We start from the raw sequence: 27963 nt of genomic DNA, 5'->3' as shown, positions 1-27963 counted from the left end.
TGATATCGACAAGCACTCCCTTGACCATCTTGTCACCTAATTTTTTTAGTAAAGATAGATGATAGAACTCAAGGAACCGAATAACTTTTGAACCATGAACATTGGCACGCTTTAATTTATTGAACAAAATACACTGATAAATTTATTATCTCTGCTTGTTTAACGATTATAAGAATTCCTCTTTCCAATGATGCTGTCGAATACCCCCTTACCACCTGATTTTTTTAGTAAAAATGGCTAATAGTACTCGAGATACAGAGTAACTTGCATAAAATTATTGATTATTGGGAGTATACTTAATTCTCACTAATATTCTATTCTATTTGGGTAGAGTCGGTATTTCGTAGTACCACAGACGAGGTATAGGAGCCTCGTCTGTGCTCCTATACCTCGTCTGTGATAACAGTGTCTCGTCGGTAACCTCGTCTAAGATACGATACAGCTTGGGTGTTCCGCCGTGAATGGCGTTATGTGTCTTTTTTAATACATTTGAAGTATGAATTTAGAAGGGCACAATTAATATTTGTTCATAGACAGTACTGTAAAAAAAATTTATTAAATAATTTGAAGCAATTTAATGTAATTCTTAATCACAATTCGCTGATTGTTCTATACTTGTCAAGGAAGGATAGGTTACTTTGACCATAGATTATGCATGTAGATGGCATGCTGCAGTAGCGGATGAGCTTTCAATTTGCTAACGTTAAACAATAGAAATCCTGTACACAAAGTTTATTACAATTTGAAATAATGGCTTATATTTTGAATAATTTAGTGGAGCCAAATCTGCACGCAGATACTACCAATTTAGTTCCAGATTGGCTTCATTCGGAGCAAAGTACTGGAGTAAGTCACGTTTAATCATGACATGAACATGTTTTTAGGTTAGGATGACAGTGCAAACTTAAAACTATTATTAATGAAAAATTCATAATAAGGACAAAATAGCTTGCTATATCTGTTTATCTTAACAATTTTTTTATGATGTATTTTTGCTGACAATAATTTTATAATTTATGATGAAATATTTATGTTTTTCCATGCACTTGTGTCGCTTGCTTATAATCATTAGCATTTTAATTTTACTAACTATTTTACTGTTTCTATAATATTTATAATTATCATGTTGACTAGACGTCAATTATGGCATGTGAATTTGATGGAGGAGTCGTGATTGGAGCAGATTCTAGAGCAACAACAGGGTAAGAAGCAGCTTTAAATTGGTATAATTGATTGTTATTGATAATTCTGGTATTAATTGATACTCTTTCAGGACTTACGTTTCCAATCGGTTCGCTGACAAGTTGACAAAAATAACAGACTACATTTACTGTTGTCGTTCTGGTTCTGCAGCAGATAGTCAGGCCATTTCTGATATAGTTGCATATCATTTAAATTTTCTTAAGTAAGTACTTCACATATAATACTATAATACTGTTATGATAACCAGTTTTGGGCTATTTCATCATGGAGGACATATTTATATTTTTTAGAATGGAATTAGGCACAGAACCGTTAGTTGAGACAGCAGCAAGTGTATTCCGTGAATTATGTTATAACTATCGAGATTCTTTAATGGCTGGGATCTTAGTAGCTGGATGGGACAGCCGGAAGGGAGGTCAAGTTTATAGCGTTCCTCTAGGTGGTATGTGCGTACGACAACCAATTTCTATTGGTGGGTCCGGTTCAACGTATGTGTATGGTTACATGGATTCGCAATATAAACCAAATATGTCAAAGGAGGAGAGCATTAAACTAGTTGAAAATAGTACGTAGTTCTTAAGCTCGATTTCTACACAGCATAATTATTTAATGGTGTGATACTTATGCCGCTTTCACGACTTTACAGCGTTGGCATTGGCGATGGCACGTGACGGTAGCAGCGGCGGTGTCATTCGAACTGGCGTTATTACAGAAAAGGGGGTTGAAAGGAAAGTTATACTGGGTAACGAATTGCCACGTTTCTACGAGGGATAAACACTTTAGCCTTTAAACATAAACAACACATTTACTTACAATTTATTAATTACTTTTAAGAACGTTGTATCAAACAGATCAAGATTCTTAATTAAATTTAAAAGAAAATGCGAGTATTTTATTGTTTTCTATAAGTTTATGGTTAAAACAGTATATTTTCCAAATACAAAAGTTCGAATGATCGTAACACATTATAACGACCATTGATAAACCTTTGATTCCCAAAAATCGTTCAGGAACTCAAATAGCGATCATGTACACGACCACATTTATCCGACTACAACTATATTTAGGTCACATTATCCACTTACGACTCACTCTGGCATATACTCGGTCGTTTTAACATCGCACTTAATGTCCATTGTCGGTTTAATGAGAAAATTGTTACAATGGCACAGTCATGATGTGTGCAATCGTATCGGGCCGCTTCAGGTTTGTATGTGGCTCTTTTCAGATGAACTGTCCGCGGTAGTTGTGGACGGTCTTCCGAGATACCCCTGCGACTTTCTACGGTCAGTCATTACACCTACCCGACCGCTGAACACATCGAGTCAATTTTCCATCCGGTTCCTATGCAAATAGAAACTATCCTTTTTTCTACGTGTACACAGTGGAGAAACGAGCGTCGTTTAAACATATAGTTTTTATAGTTTTACTATTAGTTTGCATCTGTTGTTCGTTGCGAATGTATGTGGGCGGAAGTAGCAGAAGTCCATTGATCTATGAGCTTTTCTGACAGAAAAACTTAATGGACAAAAAGCTCGTACGCTACAATAATCACGGTATGTACGCTCTTTATTTTTATAATAAACAAAATGAATACTGAAAAACAATGTCTTCTTAATTGCAGTTTATTTTGTATCGCAACTTCCGTGTTAACATACACTATTAAAACCGTAATATAAAACTTCATAGTGCACGAGCGTGTAAAGATCGCAGTGAAATAAAAATATTCGTAGTGTTTGATAATATTATTAGATAACGTTGAATCCAATAAAGTATTCTGATTTCTGTAAAATGCTTAGCTCGCATAAACCACATATTAAGACTATATAATTTCAATAATGTGGTTTTTATTATCCACATAAAAATAAATAGTAATAAACAGTTAAGAGTGTATCGCGTGTTAATTGTGAAGTATTTTAAACTGTAATTAATATAACATAGATTAAAAACAGGTGTTAGATGTCGGTTTCACTGATGTTCCAGCAAACTAATGAAAAATATTAATAATATAACAATAATAATCGTGCCATATAATTATTGCCATTTCTAGATTTGTTTCTAAATCAAATTGATTTATTAGTTGTCTAGAAGATCTCTCTTGTAACGCGAGGCGCCTAAAGGCGTAGGATCGACCACAAAATTCCGTTTTGCAACAAGATGACTGCGGAAGTACCTATTGAGGTCTGGTCGCAGGACCGACCTACGGTCCAGGAAGTCGGCGAAATGTTGCGAAATTTCGGCCCGTACGATTACTCGGTGTTCGCGTTCATGCTGATGATCTGCGGGGCCATTGGAATTTACTTCGGCTTCATTCATAAATCTTCGGGAGAAGTCGAGTACCTCGTAGGCGGTAGAAACATGAAAACGTTCCCTGTCAGCTTCAGTCTTATAGCCAGTTTTATATCAGGTAGGATTCTACAAAATATTTATTGTTAAAAATTAACGATCTCAAAGGCCAAAAACGTATCTGACCCTTTTCCATAACTTTCCGCGAGGGTAAATAGGACCCTTTCAAATTCGCTTTATGGAGTTCTATTAAAAAAGGAAGAATTGTAGAAATTCCGAGGCAATGATATTTCATAATTTAATTTGTATAATTCGATTAGAATTTTTATATTTCTGATGCGCTATTTTGCATTCACCGATGAATGATTATTGCAATAACAGGTATTTCATTGCTGGGCACACCCACCGAGGTTTACGTGCACGGCACTAGCTATCTTTTCATCGCTCTCGGTGTAATCGTCGTTGGTTTCGTCATGTCCATAATATATTTGCCAGTCTTCCATGGACTGAAATTAACAAGCACCTACGAGTACCTCGAGAAACGTTTCGACAAAAAGATTAGGCTGCTGGGATCGGCGCTCTTTTCGATCGGCGTTGTAAGTTCTTTCGATCAATCTTTATGACCATACTACGATACTCAATTGGTTCTGCTTGAATTAAAAAATTTTTTAATAGAGACACATACTTTTAGATGACCTGGCTTCCTATTGTCATTTACGTGCCGGCGCTGGCTTTTAATCAAGGTATAAAACTCGCGTTAAAATGAAATGCCGCTCGTGAGAAATAATAAATATAATATTGTACGTTGTGTCTACAGTTACGGGGGCGAATGTTCACATAGTCACCCCGTTCGTGTGTATGGTGTGCATTTTTTACACTTGTGTGGTAAGCAATCATTTCTTGACTCTTAGGCAAAGGATTAGGCAAGAAATGCACATTTTTTAAATCAACTAAAGTTGCTAATTAACTAAAGTTACAAATCTTAACAGTCTTCTTTTAAAGCATCTCTTTTGACTGTATACAAATGAAAAATAAGTTGAAATAATCGAATTATGATTCGTTGGCACGTGCGCCGTCATGCATGCTTCATTATTTTTTTCGATTTATTAATAAATGCTCTTTAAATGTTTTCAATAAACAAAAATCGTAATTTCCTATCGGTGTAGAAAAATGGCGTTTTGACAATTATCGTTTTGTGCTGATCAGGGTGGTATACGAGCAGTAGTATGGACCGACTTTATTCAGACGTTCATTATGTTCGGGTCCATGCTACTGATAATAATCAAAGGAACGTCGGATGTTGGTGGATTGCCAGTGGTGCTAAGAAGGAATCTGGAATCTGGCAGGCTCGAGTTGCCCTCGTGAGTAATCTACGATCGTAACTCGATTAAAAAACCATTATAGTGTTAACCGTCGTTAACTTATACGCACCGTCTAATAGGGCAGATTGGAATCCTCTCACGAGACACACGATCTGGTCGCTCGTGATAGGCGGTTTCGTTCACTGGCTGCAAATATCTGCCATCAATCAAAACATGATACAGCGCTATCTCTCGTTGCCCACTCTGAAGTCGGCTAGGAGGTATACTAATTGTATCTACACTTATAATTAGCCTTCGACTTACCAACGGACGCATATGCCCAACGAAATTGTCGAAATTAGCTATATTTCACTTAAATATATTTTAATAATCAGACTTCATATTCTTCACAATATTACACCACTAACAATTAAGTAATTCATAATTTGACTAACATAAGTGAAATGTACATTTCATATTTGATCAATACGATTTTTATTAAACAATTTGTTTAGATTCTAAAATTCTTTTAGACACTGTATTTTAAAGGTAAAGTGAATTTACAGAATTACCAAAAAAATTTAATAGTTCAAAGGTTAAAGTTATGTGTGGTAAAATTGTTTCGAAAAAAAGTCTTCTTATTTTTTCAACAAAGTTTTGTCACAAAATGGCTGTTCACTAATTGAAACGTAAAAGCAAAAAAGGTTAATATAGATTATTGATTCTACAGTATTTTTTGTTTTTTGAGTACGACGGTCAGAAAATGCACACCCTATTCTTTCGTAACGAGGGATTTCCCGTTGGTGTGCTGAATGATTTATAAGTAAAGGTAAATTGTAGGGAGAAATTGTGCCAGTAATTTGTCGGTTTCAGAGCGCTCTGGATCTTCATAGTCGGTGTCGTGATTATAATGGGAACATGCGGATACGCGGGAATGTTAATATATGCCTGGTATCATGAATGTGATCCACTTACGACGAAGGTAATGAAGCTTCCGTGATAGTTCAATTCCACGGTGCATTCTAAACCAGAAGTAACCGATTTCATATTCAACAGACATCACTGACACGTTCGACATTGAATAATTTACAATGCCAGTAGATGTTTGTTAGACCGAGTTCTATTAAACTTCCGCCACGAGTAACGCAAATCTAATAGACAATAATAAAGAAGCAGCGATACTTCGAATTCTCAATGAAGTCTATATTTCGAAAATATTAAATATCAAAATCTTATACGAATTTTCCACTTGTAAGAACTAAAGTAAACTTTCTTTATTTTATAGCAATTTAGTTACAGTGGAAAAAAAAACAAATGTATTTCGATTCCTATTATTTTGAACGATCTTCTGTTTTTTGGTGTACGATTCTTTTCGTTTATTTTAGTGGCTTGAACAACATTATTGATAATTCAATGAACAGAAATATTAATTATTCGGATTTAAAATCCGAGAATTACATATGCCATTGTTACGTTTCCATATATAAGGGAAAATACTTTTGATACAGTTAGCAGGCGCGAAGGACCAACTGTTGCCTCTGCTCGTCATGAACGTGCTGAAAGAAATGCCGGGACTTCCGGGGCTTTTTGTCGCCGGTGTGTTCAGCGCGGCGTTGAGGTAAAATTAAAAATGAACTTCAAAGTATAGCATACGACTCGAACTTTATCCGTTCCTTCGTTTCAGCTCGTTATCAACCGGTTTGAATTCCATGTCCGCGGTAGTGCTGGAAGATTTCATAAAACCTTTCCGGAAGACCCCTTTCACGCCGAAGGCGGCGGACATACTGATGAAGCTCACAGTCGTAATTTTGGGAATAATTTGCGTGGCCCTCGTGTTCGTTGTTGAGAAAACAGGATCTCACGTCTTGCAGGTACTCGGAGCCACGGGGATTAAAACAGAAACTACATAATTTTTTAAACGGGGAAATTCTAAAATACAGGATTAATTAATTCATGATAATAATGTCTTTTAGTTGACTACAAGTTTGGGATCCATTACCAGTGGACCTTCTCTGGGTATCTTCAGTATGGGCGTGTTATTGCCCTGGGTGAATGCGAAGGTATTCGAAAATTGACTATTGAACTAATATTTTACGATAAGGATGATTAAAACATTTTATGAAATTCAGGGTGCGCTACTCGGAGGACTTTCCGGTCTGAGCTTCATGAGTTGGATCAGTCTTTCGGCTGAGGCGGCCATTGCCAGCGGAAAATTGAAGTAAGTTTTTTTTAAATTTCTAATATATATTTTATTTCAAATTATGTGTGACATTTGATTAGATTCGACGAGAAACCCGTTTCCACGGAAGGATGCTACTACACGTTTCCCCAGGTAGAAAATTTAATGATATTCCTCCCACCTGACAACATTTTGAACGAGGGCGAAGACAATATGCTTCCGTGAGTATTTAAATGTTAGAAATTTGGTGATTCTATATTTAGAAAATAAGTTTAAACTGTAAAAAATGTTTTCGACTCAATTTATTATAACATCAATTTACCTGGTACTTCGTGTTTGGAGTAAGCACTAAGCTGCATATGCATCAGACCAAAATTCAATTTCGCAATTGTTGTAAACATGCAGTGAATTGACAAAATATCTGACACGTGTTTTTAGTAAAATTATTTTTGTTTAGTTTGCACCATCATTTCGAGACACTGAATCGAGTCACGAATAATGTTTACTTCTTCTTCTTTAATCAGTACCGTATTAATACCAGAACTACCGAGCCCTAAACGTGACTTAGACTTATCCCTTTATGATAACAGTAAGATTGAATTTGCTCAGGTTTCATACGATTTTTATGGTAACATGTACTCCAAAGAAGAGATACATTAAAAAATTTCTCGTGAAAACGTTTTCGTAGTTTCACTAATCGTGAAAGAAAAAATCATCCACCAGTCACTTTGACTGGTTCGGTAGTTCTAGTGTTAATGTGTTCAACAATTGTTAACCAACTAAAGAATTCGACTATGAGTACTACTATGATGGGAAATGCTAAACAGTATTAGAAATTATCAGCGCAATAAAATTATTTTTCGTTGCCAATTAATGTAACAGCAAATTGTAAATATGAAAATGTACTAATTAACTAAAGAATAACATTTTCAGAGAGCCTTTAGCGCTATATCGTCTGAGTTACCTTTGGTATACCGTTACTGGTGCATTGGTGACGATGAGCGTCGGCCTTCTCGTCAGCCTAATTTCGTCGCAAAATGTTGAAAAATTAGATCCAATGCTAGTGGCTCCAGTGATAAGGAGGTTTTTGAAATCATCTAACAAAGAAGTACAACCGGCCGAGGTAAACAAATTGAAAAATTTTTATTGAAAAAATATTTATTAAAAACATAAAAAGTCATACCCAAACCGTTTCAAAGGAATACACGTTTAGAGTCCAAACTATAGCGTTTTGGTAGTACAACTAACAGAATAATATTTTGTCTATGCTAATCCGATAATTATTTCCTACATTGTTGTTCAAAATTTCAAGGCGTCCCATTGTACTTATTTCTTTTTTTTTTATTTAATATACCATTATCAAAATTAATGTTATATTCATTCTTTTTTTTTTTTTTTGTTTAAGTCACCTTAAGAATTTGTAATGAAAAGTTTATGATGGTTTTTATAATGAAGAGATCAGCTAGTTAGCATGCGACTGATGTGTTCCAATCTAATCCCTTCCTGTCTCCTAGGTTGGAAATATAGACATCGGTCTCGAAGTACGAGGAACTAGACAGGAGAACACGAGCAGGGATTCTTCATTGGCATGACCTTGACTGACGATCATTGGCGTTGATCGAATCAGGGGTCGACAAATCGTGCGCGAGCAAGCGTTTGGTTGACAGGCTGAAATGTTAAATTAGACCAGCCGAGATATATAAAACAAGTTAGAGCAATCATGAAAATAAAGTACAGAATGTCTCGGTGGCGTTTGGACGCTCGATACGCTGACAACGACACGATGAAAGGGAGTACACAGTCGGGGACAAAATTAAGTGGACACTCTTTAAAAACCGAGAACTTTTTTAAAATTGCACCTAACGACTTGAGTGTTTTTTTTTTGAGATGTTAAAAGACTATTAAGTAACGTGTAAAAAATTTTTTTTAAATTACTGTCGCTTGGAATTTCGTAGGAAAAGTAAAGGTCATGGATTAGTCACCTTTCTAAAATGTGTCTTTTATAGATTTAAGTAAATTATACACATGCACAAAGTTTCATAGAAATTGGTTGACGCAAGAAAAAAGCTATGGGCATCGAAGGATGTAAAAATCTTCGAATTTTGGATTTAAGATTGATATACAGTGTTTACTCGATACTTGTCCAAAACACGGATCTAGCCAGGGACATATATCGCCCAGGAGATACTATTGGCCCCTCGCGGGTTATACCCCGCAGCAGTGGGGATAGGTCTGTGACTTGTATCGACTAGGCATTTGGGACATATATAGAGTAAACACTGTAAATCGCAGTTTCTCACCATTTTTGGCATTTTTAATTTCTTATGTAACTTACTTAGGTCTACAAAAGGCATAGCACAGATAACAAAGTTAAAAATCGTGACCTCCACTTTTCTCTTCGCAATCTCGGCCAATAATAATTTCTGATTAACTTTTTTATGCATTACCTAGTAAACGAATCCTTCTAACATCTCAGAAAAAAACTCAAGTCGTTTGGTTTTTATGTAAGTCTTTAGTTTTTTAAAGGGTGTCCAGTTAATTTTGTCCCTGTCTGTACGTCTCTGCGATGTGTTGCACAGCGACACGGAGCTGCTGCACACACTCTCGCCTTAGAATTTTTTTCGTTTCACAACTACGGGCATCAGCGCCACTTTGCCGTTAATAGATCGCCAGGGGAGAAACGAATTGCTCCGGGTATTCATTGGATCATGTACGCTCGCAGCAGAAATTAGATAAAGATTAGGAGATCAAACAGATCGTTTCGCATTTTATTAAAAATCCCTTCGGTTTTTAAAGAAAATGAAAACTCGACTGAAAACTTTATGGAACCTCCGCTGCGATAAGTTTCGAAGAAACGTGCGTGCGATAATGCATATACATCCACAGTATAGTATTCATATAGTTGTAAGTGGACTACGGATTTTTATGTAAATGAAAACCAACGAGGAGCTGCATAGACATTTATTTCTTTGCTTAACAGTCCTAACGAATTAGAAATAATCCAACGGTATTTGCAAAATTCGTTAATTGTTTTTACCGTTCCGAATTCGATCTGCTCATTCTGATATAAACGCATAAAATCCGCAATCTAATTATAAGGAACAAATAGGACCATGTGTATTAAATTCAGATCGAAATCTTCGCCTCGTTGCAATTATTAAGTTGCATATCTTGGGAAAATTTCTTTCGCTGCGTCGAACACCCTCCGCGCTACAAATAAAATAAAAATAAAACAAATGTTTCTTAATAAACTCTTCGCATTTTACAAATTCGTCGCTGTAAACGGGTATAGTTAATTCTAAGTTATGACAAGAGAAAGAGTTCGACATCGAACACGAATGGGAATAATAAAACAAGTGAACACGTTGTTTCCAATCTTTTTTACATTTACCCATAGATATAATGTATTTCAATATTAACGAAGACGTACAAAGCTAACATGTATGATAGTATTATAATCTGATAATGTATCTTTCAACGAAGTTGTACTTCCATTGGGAGAAATATAAAACGCACAACACTCCAAGCAATGAAAATGTTCAACAACCTGTATTTTCTTCGCATCTGCCATTTTGAAATTTAAGTTGTGGTTCTCCACGACAATATAAGACGAAAATGAAGAATAAAAAATTTGCGATTTCGGCTTCGTCTGTTAGTTATTAACAATTAAAAATCCGCCTGAAATGTGGCAACCCGACCAACAAAAGTGTACGTCATAGAGGCGCGCGACAGTCACGAATCAAATGACAAATATATCATTGGTTCTCATTTGGGGCTCAGCGAGGAATCGTTGAACGACTAATCGTTAAAAACCACATTTTTAATATTCTCCCTATAAAATTATCGAGTAGAAGGGATCAATGCTTTTTCAATTTGCAATCAGGCTCACATAAGTCATTTACTCGTAATCACTATAAAATAATTTGCATATATCTATTGCGTCCATAAACATTAAATGAAACCCTCGCAAGTGCAGGTATTAACTAAAATGCACATACTTGTTTACGTGACAGTCGCGCGCCTCTATGACGCACGCAACGTACACCTCTGTTGGTGGGGTTGCCGCATTTCAGGCGGATTTTTAATTGTGAATAACTGAAAAACGAAGCCGAAATTGAAATCTTTTTATTCTTCACTTTCGTTTTATATTGTCACGGAGAACCACCCCTTAAATTTTCTTCCAGCTGTAGTTGAACGATAGAGAGAGTACAATAGAGTACTTCTGGATGAGAAGGCTCCATATTACTTGCATTCTAAAATCGGACATTTCGTGCACACCAATCTAACAGTTTCTCTGTTGCGTGAAAGGTTTGATCGATTTTGAAAACAAGTTGGTTAGGTAGTGAACGTATCGACGAGTGACTGGGGCCAAAAAATAATTGAATATATTTTATTCGTCCAAAATATATTTTTCTTTTTTTTTTTAATCGTATGTGATATATCAACGTGTCGTATGCATTTTAGCTAATGCGTGGTTTCTCGTTAGCGCACAGCGGTGGTAGAAAAAGGGACAATGAAGAGAATTCATTCGAAATAAGTACACAGATCGATGAACGGGAATGCGGCGAACAGATTTTACATCACTATGTTTCATATATTGCTATTACTATTATTACGCATTTACAATACAGCTTCTCGCGCGACAAGTTAAGCTTAAGATCACTTTTGATTCAACTGCGGAAACAGACCTCGTGCAGTTTGCGGTTGTCTAGCGGACAATGATTGAGCATCAGATTCGCAATACGGAGATTTGAATGTTGAACGTACAAATCGTCTGGAAAAAGATGTGTGTGTGTGTGTGTGTGTGTGTGTGTGTTCGCCCCGCGGCCATTGGTCATTATGTAAAAGTTCGCCATGTCTCTGGCTCGAAAGAATCACGAAACCGGAATCGGACAGCATTCTGATATTTTGTACTATATGTGAAAAATGGCAAACTGCACGAGCGTCGGTCGTTTCCGTCGGTCAGAAGACACAATGCGACAGAAGTTTTGTCTGTTATAGAATTTTCACCTTTAAACGACGACGCCTCGTTTCGTTTTACTACTAAATTGCCGTTTGCAAAAAGCGCTCGTTATGCGATTCGACGGCGTCGCTCGACCGTGGTCGGATTTCGAGGAAACTTCGTTGCTTTTTTCCATGAGAATTTATCTTGGTAAAATTAGTTGACGATTAAGCGAATAATTACGCCACAACACAGAAACAATTACGTCACAGTTTACAGAAACAATGTAAACGTTATGTTGCTGCTTAAACATTTGGAACTATTCTAAAATAGAGGATAAAATAGAAAGTACAGTGTTCCCTCGATATATGTCCACAACACTATTCTGTGATACACCGCCGAACGTAGAAAAGGGCAGCGAAGTGTGTAACATAATACGGGTCGAGTATATCGGTGCGAGACCACTACTAATCCAATAACAAAACTTCTTTATCTTTCATTACTTTTTTTATGGGACTTTCGCCAACATATTCGTGACATTTTTCTGGTGAAAATGATACCAAACATGTTATAATTCCGATGATATTTACTCTCCTTCCCGGACTTTTATGAGATATTTGCGACATATATCAAGAAAACACTGTAATGAAGTATATTATTTAATTTGAATCAAATAGCTATGTTTTCGTTCGTGTACAATAAAACTCGTTTCCAACGAAGTGAATCGAATGATCGCTTTATATAAACACAAAACAGTGAACTCTCGATATATGTCAGCAGCACGGGTCTTGCCAACGACATATATCGTCCAGGAGACATACCCGAGTCGTGTTATGTTTACACTCCTCGGCGTCCGAGGCCTCTCGAGCTTGGTGACCCCTCAAGGGGTATACCCCGCGGTAGTGGGGATAATTCCGCGACGTTTATCATCCAGGCCTTGGCGACATATATAGAGAAGTCACTGTATACTGACAAACCTGACGAACTTTCCTCGAAGCTTGGTAGATTACAAATATAAACACGGTCGGGCGACGCGTCGATTGATGCTCGATTGTTATGTATTATTTTTACAAAAACACTTCGAAATACTGCAAAGTGGTTTCAATAAGAAAAAACGACGGGATTTTAGCTGGTGTCCTACTCTCGCTGATTTCATTGTTTACATCTAGACAATCGTCTCCAGATCCTGGCACAACAACGAATTTGCGGAAACAAAGACGACGGTGAACGCTACGATAAAAGCGCGGGTATAGATTTCGATGTAAAAACCGTTTCTTGTACTTGTTACCATAAATCATCGACGTTACACGCTATTGGCACTCGTTTCACTTTTTTCGGTTCCTCGATGATTCGAGGAAACGCGCTTCGACGAAACGAATAAATACGTGTGTACGAAACGCGCGAACGTATTTATTCGTTCGTTTATTCGTTTACGTATAAAACTACCACGACGATCGCTATCGAAGAAAATCACAAAAGTTTGTGCTAACGTAACGTGATCGTCGCAAATCAACCGAACGTAATTCGGATGTTCAAGCTTGCATTCGTACTTGAGACACGAGTACGTTCAGGTCTATAAAAAAGCTAAAAATAGCTCTAAATAGTAATTACAAATTAAATACAACGACAGTGATGGTTATTAAAGAGTCTAGGCGTTTCAGCACTAAAAATAGTTATTACTAAGACGACATTGCAATGTGTCGAGTTGTACGCGATAATAACAGTTTGTTTAAGAGGGCAATGCAAAAATACAACGTATTTCGAATTTTACTACTAACGATATCCAAATTCGTAGTTATAATTACAACGAAACTTCCCGTATATCAAATCAACGTTCTTATGTAAACGTTCGTGATAGTTTAAAAAAATATAAGCCGCTGTATAAATAAATACTGCCTGTTGAGACATTCTCGATGAACATAAGTAGATTCTACGATCACTATAAAGTATAAAACGATATCAAAAGTATAAAAATTTCTTTAGGAAAATAGTTGATTAGTCTTCTTCTTTCCCTGATACCAACACTTTCTCTAATCTGGTTTCGGTTAAATAATAATCACGCTCGTACAAGTTACTAATGTACAGGTATTATAACTATTGAAATGTAAAAGTGTCTACGTATGAAATATAAAAATTTATCTCTCCGAAGCTGTTTGTTTATCAGCTCGGCGCCACTATACTTAAAAAATATTTCATCAGTCACAATACTTGCAATCTTTCGAGAGCCTAACCTTTCCGTTCGTCGAACAGATGATCAAGTATTCTCGAAAACAATGTACACATGCACGTGTCGATTTACAATTTGTACACACAGTTGCAAACTTTCAAGCGAGTATCCGAGGTAATTCGATTTTTCTCAGATCAAATTCTAAACAAGCTGTATTTTTTTCTTTTTTTTTTGTTCTATTCACATTACTGAGCCCCCTTAAAAAAAGGTATCAAAATAGTTCGCACGTGTGACGTATCGTAGATAGTAATAGAAAATTAATTAATTAAGATAATTCCGAAGTCTGTTGTTAAGATTTCATGTAGAAACGACCGAGAGGAGGTTCTTCTCCCATTGTTCGTTTTACCGTCGTTCCTCCTCTAAAAAAACAACATCGGTTTCTACACGAAGCCCTGAACATTCGCTCCGACCATTTTATACAACGCAGACTAGATCACGATCTTTTTCAGGACGAGGAAAACGAATCGTTTCCGGTTCCGATCTACGCGAGTCGAATGAAAAGCAACGACTACCACGATTACTATAAAAATCAAGATCTTTTTACAACAGGAACCCAAAAACTCGGTCCTCACTCTCTTAATTTTAGTTTTATTTTGCTCACCTAATTGCGACTCTTCGCTGTAAGTTCTCATCGAGAACGATCGGTTTCGAAGATTAACCACAAAGGAATCGGCCATCTTGTGTTTTCGGTCATTCAACCGCGTCCTTGAGATGTCATTTTCAGGCCGCGTGTACCACAAACGGTAGACGTTATAGAGTTTAATACGTATGTAAAAATTACCTATTTTTTCGCTTGTAATAGTGATACCAACAATTGTTTTCTTGCACTTTATTTATCAATGACAAAAATATCACTTGGCCTGAAAACGGGGTCTCGATGCGCGTACGGCAACAGAGAACACGCTAGCTACACAGCGTTTACTCGATAAATGTCCGAAACACGGGTCTAGCCAGGGACATATATCGGCCAGGAGATACTATTCTTTGATTCAAGCGACCTTACACTCCGCGGCGATCGAGGTCTCTCGAGCTTCTCGAGTGGGGATAGTTCTGGGACTTTTATCGGCTAGGCGTTTGGGACACATATAGAGTAGGCACTGTAATCCCTTAAATTAAAGGGACAGTTTCAGCCAACATTCGGAAAGGACTGCGATAAAGTGACGAAGTGCGCAAGATGGTTAAATCTCTTGTGACGATTTCGAAAAATTTATCAATTGTTGAAGGGGAATGTATAGTGAAGGGATGCAACTATGTGAAAAAATGAAACTGGCAAGCAAAAGAGAAAGACTCGAGCAATGTTTCGGATATTCGTGCATCGAAGTATCTTCGTCCTTGCAGAAGTTATAAAATTGAAGGCATTGCTGTTCGTTCTAATTATATAAGAAACATGGCGGCGGACAACTCGACGAACTGGTCTGATTACGAAGGGTTATTCGCGGTTCACTGGTAGGTATACAAAATACTACTCGCTGCTTCCGAATCGCTCGACACTTGTACGCAATGTCAATTAATTGTAAATATGTTCTTTGTACAAGCAAATAGTATATAAAATACTTTCGGATCGTATAAATGCTAACGTTCAAGGTTCCAGGACGTTTCTCCTTCAAGTAACCTTTTCAGTTCTGTTTCACGGCGAAAAGACAAAATGATGTTTCGAAAAGATGAATTTTTAAAAAATTTTTTTTTCGAACAGTCGAAGTAACGCTCGCGTGACATTTTCATTTGACAGATCTGAAAAGACTAGGGTCCACTGGAGGACTAAAAACGTGTAACAACCTTTGGAGACCATTATTAAATTCACTCTTCGCCTTCTTCCTTTACAAAACCGTCAATGTTTATCATTGAACGTTTAACAGAGTTTGAAGCTGAGCAACCTCATCGTTTTTGGTCCTATTTCGAAGTACTTATGTCGCATTTACTTCGGTCAAACGAATTTGTGTCTACCAAATGCAATCAGGTTCCGCGTGAAGTTCCATTTTCTTCTGCATTGCAGTGTTTACTCGATACATGTCCAAAACACGGGACTAGCCAGGGACATATATCGGCCAGGAGATACTATTCCCTGTGATCCACGCCGAACGTAGAAAAGTACCCCGCGGTAGTGAGGATAGATCTGGGACTTTTATCGGCTAGGCATTTGGGACATATATAGAGTAAACATGCTTTCGTTCGTTTCATGTTGTCACCTCAATAATAACTTGCAAGAACTTTGCAAGTTAGGGTATTAATTAGGGGAAAGTTGCCAAATGCGCACTGGTCACCAAAACCGTACTCCGCGAACTAATTTCTTATTATTTATTATACGCTATATCTAACGATAAATATAGTATCTACAGTCTGTTCTATAATACAACCGTTCCTTCAAAGGCAACGAATCGCCCACGTTTTCTATAACTTGAATTTTAAAAAATCAAGCAGGCATTGATGTAACTTTTATCAATAGTGGAATACCATTTTCAAAAATATCTCAATTATATTTTTCCGTATATTAATTAAACCTTCTATATTGTCCATCACTTATATATTATTCGCGTGTTAAGCAAATATTAAGTTCTAATACTCATTTCGTAAAGTTTCCAAAATGGCGCTACTATACAGTTTCTTAAATCACCCTGTGCGATTTACGGTTCCTATTGCATTCGAAGAACCTCAAAGTGAAATTGAACTCGATTGAGAAGAGAATAAATAAACAAAAGGTAACAGAGCCGTAAAGGTTTAAATAGAGACTGCACAAGATTTTTAATACCTGAGCCTACATTTAAAAGACACTTTTAAGCGACCTCTATCGTCTTCAAAGTAGAACTTATTTTACTTTCACGTTTTTATCAGCCGCAAATCAAATTTTACTATTTCGAGTGAAGAGATTACAGTTATGAAAATCTTTTGGACATTTTTTAAATATTTCCTTCGAAAACATATTAAATAATTTTAAAACAAAATGTCGCTTTATCATTCGTAAAAAAGCGTACCAAATTTCCCCGAGGATCTAACGTTTTCTCGAGCGATACGATATCGACAAGTTCCCCTATTCGATTCTAAATCGGCTGAAAAGTGGAATAGATGATATTCGGCGAGGCTCCTACAATAGGCTAACAAAGAATCGATTCTCCAGGCAATAAAGTTGCATTGGTCGACTAATTTCGTCGCCGTAAACGCTCATTTCCCTGAGGTCTATATTAAAACGTTGTGCGGCCGACAGACAACGCGCTTTGTGTGAACAATGAGGATCCGTCGATCGTGTTGCGTGGGAAGAACGTACCGTTGAAATGAAAAGAAACACGGAAACAATCAGGCGGACGTCAACATCGCGCAGTGTGGATTTGAGCGGAAAATCTGGCACAAAGTGAATTTAATTTGTCAAGTAAATTTTGGACGAGCAAATGTTCCGGTAAAAAAGGTAATTTTGTATTTACGCCTCCACAAATTTCAACATAAAAAATGCCAAAAAACATTTTTTTTCGACCAAAAATTAAAGGTCGCCTTGATTTCTTCAACTACTAAACTGTACTTTTTATTACAAAATGTTGCAACCGACGTTAAAACAAATTCAACGGTATTTAATATCACGGCCTAGAAAATACCGAAATACGTGGTACGTTCTACTGGATTATACAGGGTGTCCCAAAATGTCGGACAACCTTAAAAGAGGTGGTTTCCGAGATCATTTGAAGTAACTTTTTCCTTAGCGGAAATTTTCGCTTCGGCTTCGTTAAGGAGTTATTAACGGAAAACACGGACCAATCAGAGCGCCGCTATAGCGAAGGGATTCCGGCTTGGGGACAGGTCCTGCCGAGCGTGGCGTCGCCGTTGGCCGAGCCAGAGTCCGTCCGCTGTAGCTGCGCTCTGATTGGTCCGTGTTTTTCATTAATAACTCCGGAACAAAGCTGTGGCGGAAATTTTCGCTAAGGAAAAAGTTACTTCAAATCACCTCAGGATTTTCCGACATTTTCGGGACACCCTGTATATATTTTTTTCCTACGTCAATCGGGTTGTTCGAGCATGCCTCCAAAAGTTCACACCGGCATAATCGACTCGCATGAATACCGTCGCCGGAGGCGCTGAACCGCGACCGACGAGTTTTGTTTCGAGGAGGAAAAAGGAACTGAAACGTCTTAACCGACTAATTCTCGATTTCTTATCACCTAACCTATCTCTAAATGCGTAAATTGACTGTACGATGACAGGGAGACCGCGCTCCGGGACAGATAAAGTGTACATGTTCAACTCCTTTCCGGAATTCTCAGGGAAACGGTCGTCGCGTATTGTTTCGGCTCGCGTGCCTCAAGGTGTGACAGTACGAAACGCGTGGACGCGAGCGATCGGACCGCGGACACGATGCTCCTGTGAAAACTATGAGTATGCAGGCGACCGAGAAACAAAAAGGTCTCGTGAATTTTTTCATTTTCTATCCTGGTTTCAGACGATTAGTTTATAAATACGTGACTTCGCATCGACGCCCGCGGTCCGATGACAATCAACAACGAACCCGGAGTGAAAAACAGAACGATCCAATATATAGATACAGTGTTCATTCGATATTTGTCCAAAATGACATATATCGTCGACTACTCTTTGATCCACGCGATCTTACACTCCGCGGCGACCGAAGTCTCTCTCTTCGCCCCTCACGGGGTACACCCCGCGGCAGTGGGGATACTTCTACGACTTTTATCGGCTAGGCGTTCGAGACATATATCGAGTAAACACTGTACGTCTTACCGAGCAACTAAAATTGTATTTGAAAATTAAAAAAAAAAGGGATAAATGCGAAGTTGCACATGCGGGACGCGGTCCATTTTAACTGCCCCGAAGTGGAAAATGCGAAGGTGATAACAGCCGGAGAATGTTGTGAAACAGTTCAAACGGTGTCGGATTTGTACGCAGCGGCCAATTGCAATTGAATCGCCAGACAGAAGTTCGAAGCGCGACATCGCAGGCGACACTTTCGAACCTGAACACAGCGTCTCGTCACGAATTGGTCGTCACAACATTGATCCTATAACTGCTGGCACGGCACGGTTTGCGGCGGCGGTGTTGGCGGCAACGGCGCGTTCTCCTCGTGTATCATCACAAGTTTACCGTACTTCACCATTCTGGTCCCATGCTTTTGCTGGAAACAACATCCTGCCCGTTTAGTACGAACCGCCTCTCTATCATCAACTTTCGAAACGGATAATATCGTTTCCGGTACTATCGCGTGGATGTATCGGTTGGTTGCAAAAGAGTCTGTCCATCTTGAGTAACCAATAAACGGGGCACAAAATTAGACATTTTCTGTTTATGGGGAACCATGCTGAATGAGGTTGTATGATTCGTCTCTGTCCGTAAATGTTACGACATTAGCTTTTCCCGATATTATTTTTGTAAAAACGTACATTTGAGAGCCAATACTCTGTAGATTCGCGATAAGGTAGAGTGACCAGGTTACCGACAAAAATAGGCGAAAAATGGTTTTACGTGCCACAACTTTTCGTCCTTATATGAGAATATTTTTCGGGATCATTCGAAAGAGAAAGCTTCGATCTAGCGCGCGCTGGTCATGAGCTGCCGAGATTATGCGGATATTTGGTAATGTAAGCGTTAGAAGTAGGCCAAAAATTGATGATGCGCGTGCCGTGGAATCCAAGCATTTTTATGCCATTGAATCAGTTTTCTGGATGAAATCGAGAGTGGCGCGCGCTAGAAAATATCTCCTGCTACAAATTGAGCTATATTTTGTCTTGATTCTCTGCGAAATAAAGCGAAAAACTTGAAGCACGTTTCTGCTTCAGAATTCATAACGTCGATAATACAGAGCAAAGAATGTGACAAGTTTAGTCACAGACTTAAGACCCGTCGGATCAGGACCAAGACGGATCTTAAGTCAGTGACTGAAGGCTGTGAACGGAAATTATGTAGCAGTTACCGACCTGCTGACTCTGCAAAAGTCACGTGACTACCCTTGGCTCCTGAGGAGCACTATTTATCTGTGTCTGATCGAAACAAGTGGCAAATGTATCTTTGAATTACTGGGAAACCTCCACGTATGATTGTAAGTGACCATGACGCGAATACTGTTGACTTCACAACTGAAACTGAATGTTGAAATTGTCGAGGTGTATGAACAACAAAGAAATCGTGTAATATTGTATGCTTCTATTCTTCGTCAGTAATAAAAAATATATAGATATGTACAATTGTTGTAAAATAAATGAATATATAGATATAATGTTACGCGAGACTTATCATGAAACTTTTTATACTGTGCTTTACCTGCGACATCGTCCCTGCCGTCCAACTTCCGTTGCTGCTCCCGCTGTCGCTTCCGCTGGAGGTTATACCGTCCTCGAGGACGAGCTTCGTTTCGAATCCTTCGACCTCCAGGTCCAGGTACAGCTGACCCAGCTGATCGTTCACCAACAAGGGCTGATTGAAATTTTTTAAGGCATCCATGTCGGCTTGGAGTACTTCGCTCATTGTCTTCGGATGTATTTGGTACTCGTATATCAGTTCCGGTGTTAACTGGACTCCTTCGAGCCAGGGCGGCTCTTTTCTTCGCTTACCGTGATGCTGCTTCGTGTTCTCCTGAAAACGAACGACCCTGATGATATTAATTGCCCGTGCACAAATAGCGTGCAGAATAAAAATTGTCTGCATTAATTGTAACACGCAGGAGCTATATAGGACATTTCTTTTCTTAACAATATAATTATTGGATGGAGAACAGTACAACCCGGAACTTTACCAGCCAGGTATTTGCTATACCCCGTGAGGGGCCACGAAGCTCGAGAGGCCTCGAGGAGTGTAAACATAACACGGGTATTTTGACATATATCGAGAATTTACTTTATATGGTGTAAACACTATAGGGTCCATTTTAGCTAAGCCTCAACTCACCTCAGGCAGGTACTCCGTGGGTTTTTGGTCCGGGTTGCAGCTGCTATCGCTGCTCTTGTACAGGAAGCTGCTGTAGAAGCTCGACGAGCTCGATTCGTCGACGTTGTAATCATTCTGTTTGTGCACTTTCTGATTGACTGGCGTCGGAGTATCCACCAGGCTGGAGCATCCCCCGTCCATGCTTACGCAAGACGAAAACAGCTCGCCGGGTGATAGTACCTAATTGAGATTTAACTTCCATTATGATAAAAGCGACGGGGATTGTTCGATGGTCAAGCTGGACAAGGTATTAAAAAAGTAATGGTTATCTGCACCCCTTCCACGAAACTTGCTTATGGTAATGAAAATTAATGTTAAACGTTTCTTTGGGTGGTTACGGTCTAAAGTTTTATTCCGATATAAGGCGTAGGCTCGAGACAGGCTTTCGCCGTATTTCGTACCTATGCGACTTGACTTTGTTCTCGAGTGGGCAACTTGCTATAATAAATCTTCTCTTTTTTATTCCAATATTATAAAATCAATTTTTCTTATTCCGCGTGGGTTTTTGTCTAAAGGGAATCTTCCTTGACCATTAGTTTCATGATTGCTTGATTAATATGTGAATGTACTTTTTTCGAGGACTCGGACATCGCCATGGTGCTGCCTGGTTCTGCCTTGACGCTTGTCGCTTGGCTCGCCGGTCGTTTTCGTTCCAAACACTTGTCAACGACAGACTGGTTGTTGGTTTCGCGTGCAACCGGGGTCAGTTCTGGGGTCACGAAAGGCCTGTACATCATGCCTGCTGGTGGGCCACCGAGCACGGGAGGGCAAATCACCCCGGCCATCGTTGTCGTCACATACGACACCGGCACGAACACTGTAAAATTCATTTTACACGCTCGATCGTCTCGTTCCGTTTAGAACCTTTTCTTTTCCTACGCAAACTTGTGAATTGCCAAAGGACGAGCAAGAAAAACAATCGAAAGTTCGAAGTCTTGCGTAGCAGGAACGTAGCTCTCGGGAGCAACAACTATTACTGCGAATTTTTATAGAAATTTTCGAGGTCAATCAGTCTTTCAACAATTTTATTATGTCGATGACTTTAACAGTAACGATATTCTCAAATTCTTCCAGCATCTGTTTTGTTTTTTCACTCATCCATTGCTGCCATAAATCCATAAAATCTGCTACTGCTTCGCTCAAATATGAAAGCATTCTCACAAGCAGTTTATATGACTTCAAGTTTATGGATCATAGCTTGTATACACTTCAGGATGACAGTTAAGAAACAGAACAACTTTTGCAAGTGTCGGGTATGCTGATCGCAGCAATGTTTTTGTATTTTGCTGTAACTAGACTGCGAATCTCTTGTGCAACTTTTTAAACAATTTCAACGCGATGTTTAACAGAATTTAAGGCTCTGCCAACTCACTGAAAATAAGTTCGGTTTCGTCTTCTCAAAGCTTGTGTCTGAAAATGGAAACTTGCACAGACATCTGCAGTTTAGTTATACCTTGATTTCTCTATATATGTCGCCGAGGCCTGGGTGATAAACGTCGCGGAATTATCCCCACTACCGCGGGGTGTAGCCCGTGCTACGAAGCTCGAGAGGCCTTGGGCACCGAGGAGTGTAAACATAACACCAATGTTGTGGACATATATCGAAAATTCACTGTACTACAGTATCTTTGCGTAATCTTTTGCAGTAATTGGTCGGTCGGCTTGCTTCTTAACTGTCCTCTGAGCAAGCGTTTTCCTTTTCGCTATATTTCTTACTTCTCTCTGCCACTTCCTCCTTTCTGTACTCTATTCTAAACTCATCCGTTGAAGAAGAATGTACATACTGTAAGGATTGATTTGTGGCTGTTGCATTGATTGGGGTGGGCTGAGCTTCTCCTGCATGGACGGTACAATTGTGGGATCGTTGGTTTGTGGAACAGGAACATAGTATACTGGAATCACCGACGGCAGTACTGGTATCCTGGGTATTGCTTGTAAATTGGCACTAGAAATTAACAGAATCATTATCCGATAGATACTTCGACAATTTATGAATACAGTCAAACCTGTTTTTGTGCGGTCCTTTTCTATGCGATTCTTTTTTGTGCGATTTTCTTTTATGCGGTACATGAATGCCAACGGTGTTGTCATTGTAACACCCTTGTAATGTTCTCATCACAAGAAGATGCGCGTTTTGGACTACGAGTAGTATTGAGTTATGTGCATTTTGAAAATTTCTCCATGTTTAAAATGAGAAATTAAATTTTTTTAAATGTTTCCATGTGTAATTTAATTATTTATTTTGTTTCGAAAGCACTTTCTCGCCGTTTCGTAAATCTTTGACATATTTTCCAAGTGAGACTTTCTTTTATGCGGTCCCTCTCCACCGCATAAAAAAGATTTTCTTTAACATGTCGTAAAAAATTATTTGTTACAGCTATTTATGAAATTTCTGAATATTTTTTTTTGTGTGGTTTCTTTTATGCGGTCCCTATCTACAAAAACAGGTTTGACTGTACTCCATCTCAGAAAACGTGTTCTTTCTTCTATTACGATCACAATTTCAAACCAAATCTGTCCTCAGTGTAAAATATCATTATTCTAATTTTGCCTGAAAGTTGAAATGACTTTTCAGTCTTCTTTTCATAATGAAGGTGAACTCACTTTGGTAGCACGTTGCTTGGCTGAGCAGGCGGCGGAGGCGGCACGGTAACCGACAAAGGTTGCCACAGGTTTATGTTACCACCTGTTTGAATAACTGTTGATTGATCGAGACTCATGCTTGCCACCGTCGTAGTGACGTTGGTAGGGAATGGACCCGCGGTGCTCGTTCTCGACATCTCTTCGTGCTTCGAAATCTGGTACAACAATACCACACAAATTAATCATCATAAATTAACGAGTCACTGCACATTTGCAACGTATATGACCTCGAAACTCACGGTAGTATAAAAGCAATAAAAAATGATACAATTTCTATTTAATTTTCACAAAAGTCTTAATATTCTCTTTATTCAATGCTTGTTGTAAATTAACTGGTAAAAACAGAGATCAGAGAGTAAAGCATGATGACGAGATAAAGAACTGATAAAACGAGATCAAAGCGATTATGGTTGCGCACTTCGTGCACTATTTATTATGGCTGCTTCGCAGTTTCTGATAGTAGAATGAAAACCTCGTTTTCTAGAAAGTCTAATTACAAAAAATTTCTCAAGTACACCTGCATTTAGTTAGTTTTCGTAAAAATGGAAAACCTCGAACATGCAAATTTTATTCTACATTTTCAACTTATCTTTTCGCGAACAATTACTTCCTCCCTGTGAAATCGGCACAAGTTACAAAAAAAAAGACTGTTGTTATACTAGTTTTAAGTAATTTCTGCTATTATTAGGCTGCGGATCCTTATGCAAACCCGCGGTGTGAATAAAATTTATTTCGACTGAATATTATGGTAAAAATAATAATTGTCATTGTCACTAAAAAGAATCTAGCAATCTAGTAATCGCATCACATTGTTATAAAGGGCATAACGTTTACTAACTTTAAAACTATCTCCCTCCCAGCTGTGACTTCCACTTCTCTTCACCCCGTGACCTTGATTGATGAAATGGGCGTTCGGGTCCGACATTTTCTCGGTCTTGATCCGCGAATCTTTCAGCTTGTCGCTGTTCTTGATACTGGAACGGAGTTCACGGTGTTTCTGCATCATCAGTTTCTCCATGTCCTCGTTATGGCGATTGAGTAGCGACTCGGTCAGCGTCGGAGGCTTGAAACTTTCCGTGGTGGTGGTGTTGCTGGCGGTGTTCGAGGTGTTGCCTCTGCTCGCCGAACTTGTCTGATTGTTCGAACCGCTGCTGAGATTCTCCGCGCTACCGCTGCCGCTCGCACCGCTTCCGTTTATCGGCGACATGCATTTCCTTGCTGCCGATAACATCATTACGTAGCAATATCTGTCTCATTCAACGAATTTCAACGATACACATTTATTTATTCTTTTCTAATCGATTTTACTCCGTCGATCCTTCAAGGTTACCATCTTTAGATACACCCAGTGTCGCCAGATGAGGGGAGGCAGCACGAATCGAGGGGAAAGAGTTACCCCCTCTCTGCCAGTACCGGAGTATGCGCGATAGGGACGCGTCACGTGACCGGGGTCGCGGCGGAAGCGTGGGGAATAGCACGGTAGAAGGGGAAGTTAGAGTGGGGGGGACGAGACTCGATCTGGCGACACTGGATACGCCAAATATTGGGAGATGCAACACAAAATTGAAAAGAGATTAGAACAATTCGAAGACAGTGTTATACTATTTTCGACATTTTAAGACGATTAAAACAGAAAATACGTTTCCATTTAACTTCGGTTTCTTACGATAGATTTGGATGATTTTTATTTTCCATAAAGATCCGCGGTCAAGTGATAAGTATAACAGCGAATACAGATTACACGAGGTTACGAATAAAACGCAATTGACGGAATTAAAATGTAAAATAAAAATGGATGAACATTAGCACTTTGACTGCCACATCAGTCCTATATTGGTGACACAATTTTTTCAGCAACGTTGAAGATCAATTTTCGTTACAATCTGACAAAAACTTTTGCCATCATCGAAATATTTTTAGTGGACTGCAAGGATAGTTATAGAAAATTGTTTGCGAAGAGTTCGGACATCGAATTTTGGAGATCTAATGAAAACAATTGATTCAGGAGAAGGTTCTTACCGGCTGAATTCGGGCTGGTCTTTCCACCCTCGTCGTTGCTGGAATTGATATTCTCCTCGTCGCTGCCGTACATGGTGGTGACCGGCGGTTTGCTCTTAAAGAATCTTTCGATATTCTCATTGTAGTTGAGCTGATTGTAGCTCGGGGGTGTCTCGGTCGAGGATTTACTGTCGTAGTACTCGTGATGGGGCGATATCTCACCGAGCATCACGCTGTCGTGCTCCTGTAACAAGGGATTGCGTGATCCCTTCACAAGTATATTGTAGCGACTTAGAATGAGTTGTCACATGATTTTCGTCACTGTCAGTTGTTTTGCATATTTGCGTTGCGTTGCGTTAGGGGGGCACGAGCGCGCGCGCGCGCGTCGCGCGGTTACGAAAAGATATTGCTGTAACTACTCGGTTCAGTATTGTTAGGCTGTTCGCGGGCCAACCGAAACAGGTGTCGGCGGTTAAAAAAACCGAAAACAAAATGGTTACGTGTGTGATGCAAGGGGATAATGCGAGCGCGTGTGTGAGTCGGCGAACGCGAAGACTTGCCACCGCAAAAATGCAATATTTACAGCGCACGAGCGACCAGTTGAACAACTTATTCATTTTTCCCAGGCCTGCGACAACGTCCTATCAAAGTCCATTATTTGCCCGTCCAACTATCCCCACCCACGCGTTCATCATTCACATTCGCTTCCCTGTACAGCTTTCCTCGAATGGTGTTTCGACACCTCGGCGAAGAGTCAACAAGCGAATGTCCGAATATCGATAAAAATCGATCAATTTCGACATCGTGCTGAAAATCGTTCACCGTCCATTACGTGTCATTCGATTGCGAATGCACACCGAGAGACGTGTTCGTATCGAAGATCTACACCAACGACAAATCCATAACCGGTCAAGGTAGAATGATAGACGAAAGATTTCATCGTCGAAATTCTATAATGCGAGCATCATTCGTACACGTTCGAGCACACTCTGTCCGCCATTCTCGCCCTCTCGCTCCGTTTCGTTAGTTTCAAAACCTTGTAAGTAAAGAGACACGCACAGATCTCTGTTCACGAACGTCGTATTGCAATAATTTACAAATACTCTTGTAGCATCCTGATCGTTTCTTGTCCGCGGACTAGAACATCGCACCTACTCCTGTTGTAACGCGTTTGTCGAAAAGTTCTATCGTTTCTACGTCTGCGGTGCAGCAAAAAAAGATTTGTTACCGAGTTAATTCCCGGAATTAACTTAATTCCCGGTGTTAATTAGCTCGACATCGCTACGAGTCAGATTAAAGACCCAAGAAACATAAAACTTTTCGACAAACCGGTTGTCCGGAAATGATTGTAATTTTTTTATAATTTACGGAAGTTTATTGTCAAAATATGGAGACTATACTTTCTCCATTTAGAAAATTAACATTAAGAAATTTATTCACAGATTTATTCGATAACAGATTCCTCGTTCTGTTTTATCACTTCTTGACATTTTTTAGGTAACTTATCATGCGATCGAATAAACCTATGAACAAATATCTCAATTTGATCTTCGAATTTTAATTTAAAAATCACTACGAACTTTCGTTCCAACCCCGTACCACGATTTCGGAAACACTCTGTACACCAACGGACGCGTTGCACGCGATGGATTTCAGTAAATTACAAAATGTAGAATTACAGTGAATTCTCCATATATGTCAACAACACGGGTCTTGCCGGCGTCGTGTATCGTCCAGTAGACATACCCGAGCCGTGTTATGTTTACACACACGGCGACACATATAGAGAAATCACTGTACATGGAGAACTTTAAATATTCTTTTAGAACGATAGAGACTCGTTATAAAATTTGTAGAGAAACTTTACAATCAATTTCCGGACAAGCATCAAGTACTCTGTTTACTAACATTGCATCGTTACGAATATCAAAGAGCCTCGACGAAGAGACACTTTGGAGACGTGGCGTAGACGAAGAAAGAAGTTGTCTGAGGAAAAGGCGACGGAGAAGAATATTGCCTAGACACCCCGAGAAACTATAAAAACGAAGTCGCATGCCACGACTCATCGAGAAAATGGAAAAGTGTTCGAAGACGAGCGAATCCTCGGTTGGCAAGGGATGCGTGCAAACTTTGAGAAGAAACAGCAGCACGGTCGAATCAAGAAGCGATATTCTCCTCTGTTCTCTCTGTCAGTGCCGTAATCAATTCGATAGAGACTGTAGAGCAGTTTTGGGCACGTTTGCCTCAATTGAGGCAAAACCATCCCCAC

General features: G+C 39.1%; 3 protein-coding genes across 9 annotated transcripts in view; 2 read left to right on the top strand and 1 right to left on the bottom strand.

Annotated features, from left to right (window-relative positions):
* Nucleotides 1-656: 656 nt before the first annotated feature.
* Nucleotides 657-2166, top strand: Prosbeta1 (proteasome beta1 subunit). The gene is made up of 5 exons (XM_076786628.1): nucleotides 657-846; nucleotides 1135-1202; nucleotides 1274-1405; nucleotides 1494-1768; nucleotides 1850-2166. Exons 1-5 carry the CDS (start codon nucleotides 751-753, stop codon nucleotides 1975-1977), a joined length of 699 nt encoding a protein of 232 aa, XP_076642743.1. The 5' UTR covers nucleotides 657-750; the 3' UTR covers nucleotides 1978-2166.
* Nucleotides 2167-2424: 258 nt separating this feature from the next.
* Nucleotides 2425-10495, top strand: LOC143353358 (sodium-coupled monocarboxylate transporter 1). Its single transcript, XM_076786616.1, has 15 exons — nucleotides 2425-2759; nucleotides 3284-3610; nucleotides 3871-4085; nucleotides 4181-4232; nucleotides 4307-4374; nucleotides 4696-4850; nucleotides 4931-5071; nucleotides 5664-5772; nucleotides 6299-6408; nucleotides 6475-6661; nucleotides 6764-6850; nucleotides 6920-7008; nucleotides 7071-7190; nucleotides 7903-8092; nucleotides 8484-10495. Exons 2-15 carry the CDS (start codon nucleotides 3361-3363, stop codon nucleotides 8559-8561), a joined length of 1851 nt encoding a protein of 616 aa, XP_076642731.1. The 5' UTR covers nucleotides 2425-2759; nucleotides 3284-3360; the 3' UTR covers nucleotides 8562-10495.
* Nucleotides 10496-18702: 8207 nt separating this feature from the next.
* Nucleotides 18703-27963, bottom strand: part of Per (period circadian regulator) — a 34243-nt gene continuing 24982 nt past the window's right edge. For 3 of the 7 annotated variants that reach the window (XM_076786604.1, XM_076786603.1, XM_076786606.1), the window contains exons 10-18: nucleotides 25716-25962; nucleotides 24535-24914; nucleotides 23658-23851; nucleotides 22838-22998; nucleotides 21623-21870; nucleotides 21015-21233; nucleotides 20391-20702; nucleotides 18796-19248; nucleotides 18703-18750 (exon numbers count right to left, since the gene is read on the bottom strand). In XM_076786604.1, the coding sequence (XP_076642719.1) occupies nucleotides 19135-19248; nucleotides 20391-20702; nucleotides 21015-21233; nucleotides 21623-21870; nucleotides 22838-22998; nucleotides 23658-23851; nucleotides 24535-24914; nucleotides 25716-25962 (1875 nt within the window). In that variant the 3' untranslated portion in view covers nucleotides 18703-18750; nucleotides 18796-19134. Of the gene's footprint in view, nucleotides 18751-18795; nucleotides 19373-20255; nucleotides 20703-21014; nucleotides 21234-21622; nucleotides 21871-22837; nucleotides 22999-23657; nucleotides 23852-24534; nucleotides 24915-25715; nucleotides 25963-27963 lie in introns of those variants that run through there. The other 4 variants (XM_076786608.1, XM_076786607.1, XM_076786609.1 and 1 more) reach the window with 3 other exon arrangements.

The sequence above is a fragment of the Halictus rubicundus genome, chromosome 4 (genome assembly GCF_050948215.1).
Source record: "Halictus rubicundus isolate RS-2024b chromosome 4, iyHalRubi1_principal, whole genome shotgun sequence".
In the NCBI taxonomy this organism is placed as follows: Eukaryota; Metazoa; Arthropoda; class Insecta; order Hymenoptera; family Halictidae; genus Halictus; species Halictus rubicundus.
The sequence above is the reverse complement of the archived record's forward strand: the minus strand, read 5'-3'. Positions and strand labels throughout refer to the sequence as shown.